Consider the following 11,607-nt stretch of genomic DNA (forward strand, 5'->3'; position numbering starts at 1 on the left):
TAATAAAATCATTTGAGTAGAAACTAGGAAACTTCAATTAAATATTCATATTAAAATAAACTAAATATTTGGTGGTAAATATTTTTGACCGGATTTTGGAAATGGTTTTATAAGGATTTAAGAAATATAATATTAAAGATTAAGTGAATCTAATTGGTTATTTGAGAATCTTTAGTTAATAAAATATGTAAGTTCGTATTATTTCAAAAATAATTGCAGATATTTGTAGCTATAGTTAGGCTATATTTAAATGTGAGTAGTTAGTAATAGTATAGGTTAAGAGAAATATATAAAGTATTGTTTATAGAATCAAGCTGGATCCAACTTTGTGAGTCTGTTTTAATAGATTGTACATATTAAGCTATATTAAGCTATAGATGATGCAAATAAGATAAACCAAAACCATTTTGAACAGATAAATGATAAATAATTTTTTTAAATACATAATCTGCCATTTAAGATTTATTAATGTTTTAAGCAAGAAAAAATATTTAAACAGGCAATATTCATGCTTAATTTGAAAAGGGTAATAATTGTAATTGTATAAATTTAAGTTTCACCCCGTTAAATATACAGTACATTACATGTAGCAATTCTATATCCTGGCGACCCAATAAAGCGATGGGCCTAGGCAAAACTATCTGATTAATAATATAGCTTAGAGTTGTTATACTGGCCCATCTTATGTCTATATAATCAAAAACCCTAGTCACCAGGTTTTGGAACGCTTGTTCATTCTAAACCGGTCAATTGTATGCTCTGATCCGGTTTGGGTTAAATTAAAAAACCTTTTCTTTTGTAAAAAGAGATTCTTAAGACAAAAGGCAATCTGAAACACAAAGTGATGATGCAATAGAATTACATTCTTTGAAGATCAGTTCTCTCTTTTGTCAGGTATCGAAACTTTCGGATCATGCAATGACTCTACTCTCTATTGGAATTTGCTTCCTAAGTTTTTGTTAATCACTCTGTCTCTGTGTGTACTCGTGTCGCTGAACCTTAGTTTCATCCATCTCTGCACGATGATTTGAGATATTGTAAACAACAAAAAAAATCAAGTCTTTGTGATGTTCAATTCTAAAGATCGAGTCTTTTGTGATGTTGGATTCTATAAAAGCGTAGCAGAGATGGAACAAGGTGACGGAGAAGTCAAAAAGAGAGTTGCTTTTGTCCTGATCGATGGTTTGGGAGATGTGTCAATACCGAGGTTAGGCTACAAGACTCCTCTACAAGCAGCAAACATACCAAATCTCGACGCAATCGCATCAGCTGGAATCAACGGTCTAATGGATCCAGTGGAAGTTGGATTGGGATGCGGTAGTGACACTGCTCACCTCTCTCTGATGGGTTATGACCCCAGAGTGTACTACAGAGGACGCGGCGCGTTTGAGTCAATGGGTGCAGGGTTAGCAATGTCACCAGGTGATATAGCTTTCAAGGTGTGGTTTGAATCTTAAGTCTTACCCCATCTCTTGTAAGATTCTTTTGCCAGTTTTTTTATATGTTTGACATTTTGTGCAGTCTAATTTCGCGACGTTGGATGAGGAAACTGGAGTTGTTGTTAGTCGAAGAGCTGACCGGCATTTCGAAGAAGAAGGGCCTATACTTTGTGCGGCTCTTGATGGAATGAAGCTTCCTTCTTTCCCTGAGTATGAAGTGAGAGTCAGGTGCTAACTGTTCCTTTACTAAGGGTCTCACTGGTGACCACACTGTCGTTAATAGTAACAAAAATCTCTACATATACATATGTATCTATATGTTTTTGTTAATACTAGAACCGCAAAGTTGTTCCGTAGTTGTACCGCATATTACTGTTAGGACCCTAAGTCTCTTTATGATGTTTTGGTTTGGGTTTTGTGCTAAAGCAAGATCTTTTGTGTAACAGATATGCAACGGAACATAGATGTGGAGTGGTTGTAAAAGGGCCAAAGCTCAGTGGGAACATCTCAGGAACAGACCCTTTGAAGGATAACCGTCTGCTTCTCCAAGCTAAACCTTTAGATGAATCAGAAGAAGCTAACCACACAGCTAACGTCGTCAACGAACTGTCCAAGGAGATATCACGCATTCTTGTCTCCCACCCTGTTAACGCAAAGAGGCTTGCACAAGGCAAGAACATAGCTAACCTCGTCCTTCTAAGAGGCTGTGGCATTCGAATTGAGGTTCCTCCTTTTGAAGAGAAGCATGGTTTGTTTCCCTGTATGGTAGCACCAACAAAGATTATAGCAGGACTCGGTATGTCCCTCGGTATCGACATTCTAGAAGCTCCAGGAGCCACTGGTGATTACAGGACGCTTCTCACATCGAAAGCAGTTGCTATAGCCAATGCACTCTCAGCTCCTTTGAGCCCCTGTCCCAATGTCTTTGTCCCGGGAGAGGACGGGCATAAACCGGGAAGGTCAGGTGGTTATGACTTCGGCTTCCTTCACATAAAGGCTATAGATGATGCGGGTCATGATAAGGCGACGATGTTCAAAGTCAAAGGCTTGGAGGCTGTTGATAAGGCCATACGCCAGCTCGCTAAGCTTCTATGGCAAGCTGAGTCTTGTAATAATTACCAGTACTTCTTGTGTGTGACCGGTGATCATTCTACTCCGGTTGAGTACGGAGACCACAGCTTCGAGCCGGTTCCGTTCACTATGTGCCGGTTGAGAGAGTTTGTGAGTGCGGTTGGAGGAGAATCAGCGCTGTTGGAGACGTCTTTGGAGCCTTTTCCACTTCCAACGGTTGTGGAGTGTGGCGAAGGTGTCGTTGGAAAAGAGGAAGACGGTGGGAGGAAGGAGGCTGCGATAGCTATTGGTGGTGATTCAGTTGCGGAGTTGAGTGAGATTGCAGCTGCAAGAGGGTGTCTTGGTCGTTTCCATGGTGGTGAAATGATGGGAGTCATCACTAAGTTTCTTAAGGTTGAGGTATGAGTTTCCTAAACTTTGCATGTTTGTTTGAGAATTTGAATATTGGAAGTGTAATAAAATGATGAAAAGATACAAAGAATAATGTTTACTAATCTTTTTACCAATTTCTCTTATGGTTTCTCACATGTAATACATAAATCTTTAGACTATTTAGTGGAGGTATACATTAGATAATTTGTAGATAGGGCCGCCAGAGATCTAGCCACAGCCCTATATGAAACATTAGCTTTGGACCCTAAAATTTTTGAAGGGTTTTTATATAGGCATAGGCCTTTAAATTATGATTTTTTTTTTTTTTTAAAGTTATATAGAAAATATCGATAATCCCCAAAATCTCAGTTTCGACCTTGCTTGTAGAGAAAGAAAGTTGAACTTAGGGCAAGCTTCTAATGGAGGTATAACAAAGGCTCACCTCTTTTGGAAGTTGAGAGTCTTAACCGAGAGAGCATAGATAAAGGCAAAGAGCAAACAGAAAGAGATGAGGACAAGTGAGACCTTCCATAAGAAGTCATGTTCATAACCATAATAGTTTCTCATGAACTCTTTCACCGTCTCACCAGTATCAAGCCTCGTCTCCACATCTCTGTACTGAGATATAGTCAATCCATACAGCCCCCACCACGCTGGACTAACGTACGGGAACCATCTCAACCACACAGGCATTCTCTGCAAAAACATCCAGTGTTAACTATGAGCATCTTTGTCCTGAAGTTTAGAAAGAGTCTCTGCATGATTAGTCTTTTGGCTACTTACAGGACGAGGAATGGTGAATCCTGAGAAGACGTTCAACGTTGTGGAGATGATACCATTGAGTATCGCAGCGGTTTCTTGATTAGGACTTACGGCAATGAGCATGAAGCCAGTGTAGATGTAGTAGATGATGGTAATGAAGTTAAAGAATGTGTATAGCAAAAACTTGGAAGCAGTCCATTCATATCCAATCATCCCATAGACAATAGTTGAAACGATGCAAGCTTTAGCCATTGTATATGGAATCTCGATTATCACCTTTAAAAAATGGTTTAGTAACCAAAACGTATGGTTTAGTTAACTGTCACATAGAAATGAAATAAGTGGGTGGGAGACTGTGTATTATACATACCTGTGAGAATGCATAAGGTAGAGCAGAGTACATTCCAGCAACGGTCTCTCGGTAAAAGACTGTACGCTCAGCTATGGCCACGGGACGCACGGTGGCCGCACTTTGTGAGCCTAAGAAGCCTATAACGATTGACATTGCGCCTACACTGTTGTATATATCTTCTCTTGTTCCCATTCTTTTGCCAAGGCTCCAGAAGATGATCCCATACAAGATTCCAACCGCGGCGGCGAAACAAAGACGCACGGCGTTGTAAGGAACGTTTCTCCAGTATGATTTGTGTAGTTTCCAGAGGCAAGCTTGGAACTGAATGAGGTAGGATTGTGAGTATTTTGTTGAGAAGTGAATGTCTTGTGCATGAGGTTGAACCTTGTTTAGTTCCTTAATTAGATCTTTGTTTCTCCTGATTCCCACACAAGAAAGATTAGTGAGTTTACTTTGTGAATCTATGAATGGTTATGTATGTAACTTAGCGTACTTGTGGAGGTTTGAGTTTTTGTATTCTTGAGCAAATTTGACACCAAGAATATCTTCTTGTTCCCTTGTTGTTACTTCTAGTGCCCATGTTGCTGGATTATAACCTTCCTTGATCTTACCTACTCCTCTTATTCCCTACAAACATTTTATTCAGTTAATGTAAAGAATCAAATGAGAAGGACCGGTTCTGTGCACATCCCCTAAATCTCAGATCCGGCCCTGCAAATGAGACAATGATTCACTTCTTCTTTCTTACCTCGAAGTATTCAATTAGTTGTGAGGAATTGTGGCCTATTGGACCAACATAGATCTCTTCTCCACCTCTAGCCAACAAGAAAAGCTAACAAAACAAAACTTAAATGCATAGGTAAAGATAGAAGTAATGGTATAACATAAAGAGAAAATAAGTGTGAGAATTACCTCATCAAAGGATTCAAAAATATCAATACTAGGCTGATGAATGGTGCAGACAACAGTTCTTCCAGTGTCAACAGTGTTTCTAACGGTCCTCATGACAATAGCAGCAGCTCTTGCATCCAAGCCAGATGTTGGCTCATCCATGAAAAGAATAGATGGATTGGCTACAAGCTCTACAGCTATTGTCATCCTCTTTCTTTGCTCGGTCGAAAGACCGCTAATTCCAACATAACCAACCAACATACCTCTCAATGGTTCTAACTCTATCAACTCCATCACCTCTTCAATGAAAAGCTGCACATTTCTATTATTAGTTTATATGGTTTCTTGAATCTCAAGGGTATTGATCATCATCATCATAGACTAAGAAGCAACTTACCTCACGAGTACTTGCGTCGATATTAGGAGGTAACCTCAACCATGCAGAATAAAGAAGGGACTCATAGACGGTTAAGAGAGGGGAGTGTATGTCAAACTGTTCGCAGTATCCTGAAATACGAGCAAAGCTGTCCTGCTTTTTAGGAAAGCCAGAGACATTGATGTCCCCTGTAATGTAACCAGTGTTCTTGCGCCCGGCTAAAACGTCCATCAATGTAGTTTTGCCTGCTCCACTCATGCCCATAAGCGCAGTGAGATGGCCGGGCCTAAAAGCACCACTTAGTCCATTCAGTAGCACTAGTTTCTCATCTTTGATCCCTCTTTTTTTCATTTCCTACGAAAATTCTATATTCTTTAGTTTCTATCCTATTTATTCTTACTGAAAATGCTATTCACTTACATGTGGAGTATCAACAGAATACATGATGTTCTCGAACGTGATGTATAAAGGCTTGAAGGGTATCCGCAGTTTCTTGTCGTTGGAAGTTCTCTTTGTCGCCAAACCTATAAGATTCAAGCTATATTTGAGATCATAAAAGTTTTTTATAAGTAGATGAAAAGTGAGAGATGTTATAGACTGTACTTGAATATGCATTGCTATCAGCTTCTTCAGATTCATCCCGTAAAACCGCAGACTTGGATACTCCATATTCTACGAGAGTAATGTTTTAAATGTCATGAATGTAACTGGTACCAACTTTCATGTATACATAAAGATGAAGTGTAGACGCCCACGTTTAAGAAAAGCCAGACACAAAGATGTAACAATGTTGGACAAGGTTGTGGCTATGATCACTGCCAAAAGTCCAATCCAGTACCAGTAAGTCTGTACAAGAAATCCTCGAGAATTCAAGATCGCTACTCCAAGACCCTGCAAATTATACACTACATAGTAAAAAAAATTGTTTCTGTAAAATGTGAAGCTTGCAACTCAAGAAAGGGTTTCCAAGAAATTACATCTTTCCATGACTTGCTGCGGAACTCGTTGACAGAAACAGCAGTTTGAATATACATAAATGGGGATGTCCAATACGCCCATGTCAACCATTTGTGCACTTGGTCTGCGCCATCACATAGTTCATCACTAGATAATTTATTGATCATACACAAAGAATGACCATGTCATAGCTGGGTCTGGACACAACCTAGTAAAACATTGGTTTTACCTCCCCCTCAACTCAAAATTTTAAAAATTATATATTTATATATATATATATATATAATATACACCAAATTATGATTTTCTTAGAAAAAAATAAAATAGTTAGTAAATTTCTATAGCCTACAAAATCTTAGATCATGCCCTTACGCCGAGATAAGATATATCCACTGAAAGTCATCAGCCACATCACAGCAAGACATCCCATTGTGTTTGCAACCACATGGTTCCTAGTCACTGCAGCGATACACCGAAAAAATCCATACGACATTTGTCCAGACAATGCTAGAATCAAGTAATGTTTTAAAAACCTGTAAAAGAAAAAAAAAGAGAGTTACAACAGCATAATATAGATTACCGTACACCAAAGTAATGTTGAGATAAGCTTACGATGTGATGGTTGGATCATATCCAATGCTGTAGTAAGTTATAAAAACCACAATCAATACTTCTGCGAAGGATATGGGAAAGTTGATGACTGAAGCTGGTAACGAGAAAGCCCACGATGGATAGAAGCTGAAACGACGTTGCTTGTAGAACACGGGAAGTTTATCGATCGTCATAGGAAGCTCAAAAAAGCCAGAGAAGACAATCATTTGTATTTCTAAATAAATAGCTCCCATGTAGATGATTCCATCCTCTATCGTGTTGTGGTATTCCCTTTGTGTCGAAAACACAATGGATATCGTGATTGCATTGAAAATGAGCTGAAATGACTTGAGGCCAAAGATTTTTAAGTTTCTTTTCATTAGAATATGTTCTCTTGCTAAGCAGGCCTTTAGTAGATCCATCTTTCTAGCTCCATATCTAGTCTTTGTCAAGGCTGCTCTGTGATTCTTCTCTCGATCAAATGGGATTGCAAGCTGAGAACTGATTGTGCTCCAGAGATGGTACGTTCTGAATCCTTCCTCGAACTTTTTTGCCGATACATAATGATATGGTAGGTCTGGATTAGCCCAGTATTGTTCTTGATCTTTTCTTGATAAAATCTAGTTGAAAAAGTGAAATCTTGATCAGTACGTAACTAAGTAAAGATTAGGTTTAAAAGATAACTCACTTCTTGCAAGTAATCAGCAACTCCTTTTCTTTCAGGACACTTAAACCCCATAGACTCAAAGAAGCCGAGGACGTCTTCTCTAGGTCCTTGGTAAATGATACGGCCTTCTCCAAGAATGATGACATCATCGAAGAGCTCGAATGTCTCTGGAGGAGGCTGGAGAAGAGAGACAAGAGCGGTTTTATCGAAAACTTGGATCATTTGCTTTATGCACTTGACAATCTGAAACGTCGTCGAGCTATCTAAACCATCTGATATGTTGTCCATAAAGTAAGCTCCGACAGGTCCGACCAACATCTCGCCTACACAAAAACACTAAGTCACAACAAGAACACGTACGTTTCAATTCCGACATAAATACTAATAAGATTCTACATTAGTACCGGTCGTCACACGTTTCTTTTGCCCGCCAGAGATGCCTCTTTCCATATGGTCTCCAACTATAGTATCAGCACAAGTCTCAAGTCCTAGTAACTTTAAAACGTAATCTGTAACGACATTCTCTTTGTGTTCTTTTATTACCGAAGCCTGTAGAAAAGATAACAACGATTTTTAAAGAGTGTCGTTTTAGGATTCTATTTTGTTTAACAAAGTGTTGTTTTAATATTTTCAATGTGATTAAAATTTTAATCATATTGTTTAAAGTATCATTTAAAAAGAAAAATATTTGGTGTATTGATAGATGTTAACATAGAGTTTTTTTTTTTAATATGCGCGAAAAAACTTCAAAGTTACTCTTTATGAAATATATGAGAGTATTAAAATCTTTTTAACACTTCTCTAACTAATGCTTTTTCATGGTACCTTCATTAGCGCATCGAGGTAAGGATCTGGCTTGATATTAAATTTTTTCTCCCGTCTCAGTAACTCCTCAAGCATATCTGTTCTCAACCATCCATCCATGTCAATAAACAACTTGGAGAGATGTTCTTGCTTTGATAGTAAAAATGGAGAGATACTGGTAGAATAAAGAGGATAATGATTCATACCGTAGCCTGTGCCGACTCCTTGACATTTTGCGGAGAACTTTAATGTTTCACGAACTGTTAGCTTTGGCATATGAACATCGTATTGGCCGATATAGGCAGCAGTTCTTTCAGGTACAAACTCATGCATTTCATGACCATTGTATGTCACTTTCCCTGTACACTAACCAGTCAAACAAGTCAAAGTTATCATTGCTTCAATTAACATTATATATAACCAGTCAAAGCATTTGTTAATGTCTATATACTTACTTTTAGTCCACTTTCTATCTTTCCAGACAATGCTTTAAGTAGGGTCGACTTTCCAGAGCCTGGTGGTCCTAAAAGTAGAGTCAGCCTGTAGGAAGGTCAAAAGAAATGAGAATGTTTTAAATGATGAAAGCCTATAAGGCAGATCAAAAAACAATCTCTTACTGATTAGTCATCTTTTGGAGTCTAAAACATAAATGAAAGAACAAAGAGCTAGGAAAAAAAAAAGAAGAGCTAGAAATAGTTAAATGGACCTGCCAGGCTTGATGATTCCGCTAACATCTTTTAGAATAGAGATTGTCGCCTTTTTACTCCGAAGAACTCTGATTTTAGTTGCAACACCCTAACGGAAAAACAAACGAATTAGTGAGATCAGTGAGAGGTCGGAGAAACTGGCGTTGCAAATAGGTTTCTTTTTTCCCAAGAAACCTTAAAGAGGAATGATATGTTTACTTTTGCAACGCTGACGTATGAGTTGATGACTGTGGGAACAGCTCTGCTCCCTTCAAATGCTTCTGTAGTCACGTTCACATTCTCAAATCTGACTTCTATCGTTGGGAGTTTCAAAGAGACTCTGTTTTTTTTTAAAGAGAAGTTAAAAATTAAAATTTTAACTATAACCAGGGCGGTTTAGCATTGTATTAGGCCCTTGGGCAAAAGTATTTTACACCTAATATTAATTACCCTTAAAGATTATGGGCCTTGCTGTAAAGGAAAAATAAAAAATATGAGCCTTTTTTGTTATTGAATTTATTGGATTTTAGGGTGGGCCCGGGCGACTGCACTCTTCGCCCTCTCTGTTGACCCGGCACTGACTATAACATTTTATGGTCAGGGTGTTATTTACCTATCGGTACGTCTCTTTAGTCTCCGTAGATAGAATCCATGCCAATCATCGTCATCCATCGCAACCACTCTATCAAATAGCTCTCTTCTCTCCACGAGGCTAAGATCCTTCATGTCAATCTCCTTGAAACCTCCTGTGATCCCTCTCAACATGGCCTTCCTAACCCGGTCGTGCGTAGGAAGACGCTCCAGAGCCGCCCATTTCATGGCTTCATCTTCATCTTCCTCCTTTTCCCGGCGACTAGTGTTTCTATCGTTTAACACGTTCTCTACCTCTGAGCCTGCTCTGTAATGTGCCATCACTTCTCTTCCTCAATCGCTTTCTTTTTTCTTCTCTTAACTCTGTTCTTAGATATGTAATATTGGAAGCCTAAATATTTTGGAACGGTAGATTAATATATTTTGATTTGGCTGTAAATGCATACACATACATATGCTAATTCAGTTTCTTATTTTGAGGGTAATACATTGAATACCATATTCTTGAACAAAAATTAATGGTTAAACATGTCTGGATTCTGATGACAGTTGTAATCTATGTCTAATTCCTATGTTTGGATAATATCTAATAAATGAATTTACCAGATTTTCAACATATTCTTTACATCACCGAAATCAAACACTTGTCTAGATGCATGCATGCATGCATATAGAGAAAGAAGAAAAAGCAGGCATACATGCCTATGTGAGTAAGGATCTTGCAATAACGAACCTTGGATTTTTTCTTACTCTTATATCTACTTTAACGCGTAATAATCTTTTTTTTTTTGTAACGGTTAATAATTCCCTATATATTAAAAGAGAAACATTTGTAATAAATGTGTTCATGCACTCATTGACAAGCGTAAGCTTCACAATCATTTCAAGTTTAGAATGTTTACGTGGTCAACTTTAGCAATTAATGTGTTCACATACTACTTTCTTAATTATATCATAAACAATTTAATGTTTTTACACATTAATTTTTTAAATCAGTTCATTTTTAGTTTTTTCAAAATCCATTCAAATCCCTTGTTATTTAAAAAGTTTAGCTATTATTGATTCTTTAATTCCAACTAAATCTATTGTTATTGGGAGATGAATTCTATTCATTTTTACTCATAAGACTGAACTTTCAAAATATCATATGTATCCATGTGATTTTCAAAATCCATGTGATAAAAAAACTAAAAAACAAAATAATGATTCTTACCAAATATCTATTGCATCTTAAATCCAAAATTTGAAAAACATATAATTAAAAATTATATTTTTTTATTTATATATCTATAAAGAAATGGGTAAAATGATCTTTTGCCTCTTTAATGAAACATATTTTATTCATTTTCTCTTTATTAAGAACTCTTTTGTGACAAAAACTTAAAAATAACTATTGCCCAATTTTATATGTATCACTATTATTTTCTTTTTAATTTTAAAGAAAAAAATAAATAATCATGCTATATGATTTTAAAAAAAATCTATTTTACAAAAAGAATGATAGAAAAGAGGTAATATAAATTCATTAAAATCTATACCAATTTACAAAAGTTATGATCAAATTTTATAATTCAATGTATATATATTTTCACAATTCACATAACTTTTAAAATCCATCAACTCTTAAAATTCATAAACTTTACACAAATTCATCTCCCAATAACCCCCTCTAAAATTCACATCAACTAAAATGCCGGAATGAGAATGTTTTTTAAAATTAAAAGTTGCGTATTTTGTCGAACTCCACCATTTTTGAGGTTTATGCATATGAAAGCAACAAATAATGGTGATTGATTATGAATTAAAGAAACTGAGGTGAAAAACGCCACACACAATGTTGGATTTTTAGTTTAGCCAAGTATTATTTATCTTTACAGAGTTTTCATATCAAGAATTAGAAACATAATCAGATTGTTAGGAATCAGAAATCAGAAAAGCTTTTAAAAAAGAAAAATTTGCAAAATCGATTGAAAAACAGAATTCATGCACCGTAAGAAGCGATTACATTATTTTCCACGCAACTCTAACCTATTTCACTCGATTGTATC

General features: G+C 36.8%; 2 protein-coding genes across 5 annotated transcripts; one reads left to right on the forward strand and one right to left on the reverse strand.

Annotated features, from left to right (window-relative positions):
• The first annotated feature begins 718 nt into the window (after positions 1 to 718).
• Positions 719 to 3,016, forward strand: LOC106410802 (probable 2,3-bisphosphoglycerate-independent phosphoglycerate mutase). Of its 4 annotated transcripts, none has more exons than XM_048762176.1 (4): positions 719 to 894; positions 1,118 to 1,439; positions 1,522 to 1,667; positions 1,886 to 3,016. In XM_048762176.1, the coding sequence occupies exons 2-4, from the start codon at positions 1,128 to 1,130 to the stop codon at positions 2,913 to 2,915; spliced, it is 1,488 nt and encodes a 495-aa protein (XP_048618133.1). In that variant the 5' UTR covers positions 719 to 894; positions 1,118 to 1,127; the 3' UTR covers positions 2,916 to 3,016. The 4 variants fall into 4 exon arrangements, with proteins under 4 accessions (XP_048618133.1, XP_013706867.2, XP_013706868.2 ...); XM_013851413.3 differs by having other exon boundaries at positions 725 to 894; positions 1,123 to 1,439; XM_013851414.3 differs by having other exon boundaries at positions 731 to 894; positions 1,126 to 1,439.
• Positions 3,017 to 3,147: 131 nt separating this feature from the next.
• LOC106410801 (ABC transporter G family member 38) lies at positions 3,148 to 10,161 on the reverse strand. Its single transcript, XM_013851410.3, has 21 exons — positions 9,582 to 10,161; positions 9,188 to 9,308; positions 8,989 to 9,077; positions 8,738 to 8,822; positions 8,489 to 8,648; positions 8,304 to 8,380; positions 7,883 to 8,027; positions 7,500 to 7,801; positions 6,833 to 7,431; positions 6,593 to 6,753; positions 6,241 to 6,344; positions 6,019 to 6,154; positions 5,867 to 5,935; positions 5,684 to 5,787; positions 5,285 to 5,617; positions 4,909 to 5,199; positions 4,745 to 4,828; positions 4,490 to 4,623; positions 4,015 to 4,414; positions 3,666 to 3,920; positions 3,148 to 3,578 (listed from the first exon to the last, which is right to left on the reverse strand). Exons 1-21 carry the CDS (start codon positions 9,878 to 9,880, stop codon positions 3,321 to 3,323), a joined length of 4,206 nt encoding a protein of 1,401 aa, XP_013706864.2. The 5' UTR covers positions 9,881 to 10,161; the 3' UTR covers positions 3,148 to 3,320.
• Positions 10,162 to 11,607: the final 1,446 nt, after the last annotated feature.

Source organism: Brassica napus, chromosome C7 (assembly GCF_020379485.1).
Source record: "Brassica napus cultivar Da-Ae chromosome C7, Da-Ae, whole genome shotgun sequence".
Taxonomy (NCBI): domain Eukaryota; kingdom Viridiplantae; phylum Streptophyta; class Magnoliopsida; order Brassicales; family Brassicaceae; genus Brassica; species Brassica napus.

What these genes read in the sequence shown, in the direction of transcription:
- LOC106410802 (XM_013851411.3), top strand. Translation starts at nt 1,068, where the DNA reads ATGTTCAATTCTAAAGATCGAGTCTTTTGTGATGTTGGATTCTATAAA. An exon ending in CAGGTGATATAGCTTTCAAG is followed by an intron (nt 1,440 to 1,521) that starts GTGTGGTTTGAA and finishes CATTTTGTGCAG; the next exon opens with TCTAATTTCGCGACGTTGGA. An exon ending in GAGTATGAAGTGAGAGTCAG is followed by an intron (nt 1,668 to 1,885) that starts GTGCTAACTGTT and finishes TTTGTGTAACAG; the next exon opens with ATATGCAACGGAACATAGAT.
- LOC106410801 (XM_013851410.3), bottom strand. Translation starts at nt 9,880, where the DNA reads ATGGCACATTACAGAGCAGGCTCAGAGGTAGAGAACGTGTTAAACGAT. An exon ending in TGATAGCAATGCATATTCAA is followed by an intron (nt 5,788 to 5,866) that starts GTACAGTCTATA and finishes TGAATCTTATAG; the next exon opens with GTTTGGCGACAAAGAGAACT. An exon ending in ATTCTGTTGATACTCCACAT is followed by an intron (nt 5,618 to 5,683) that starts GTAAGTGAATAG and finishes GAATTTTCGTAG; the next exon opens with GAAATGAAAAAAAGAGGGAT.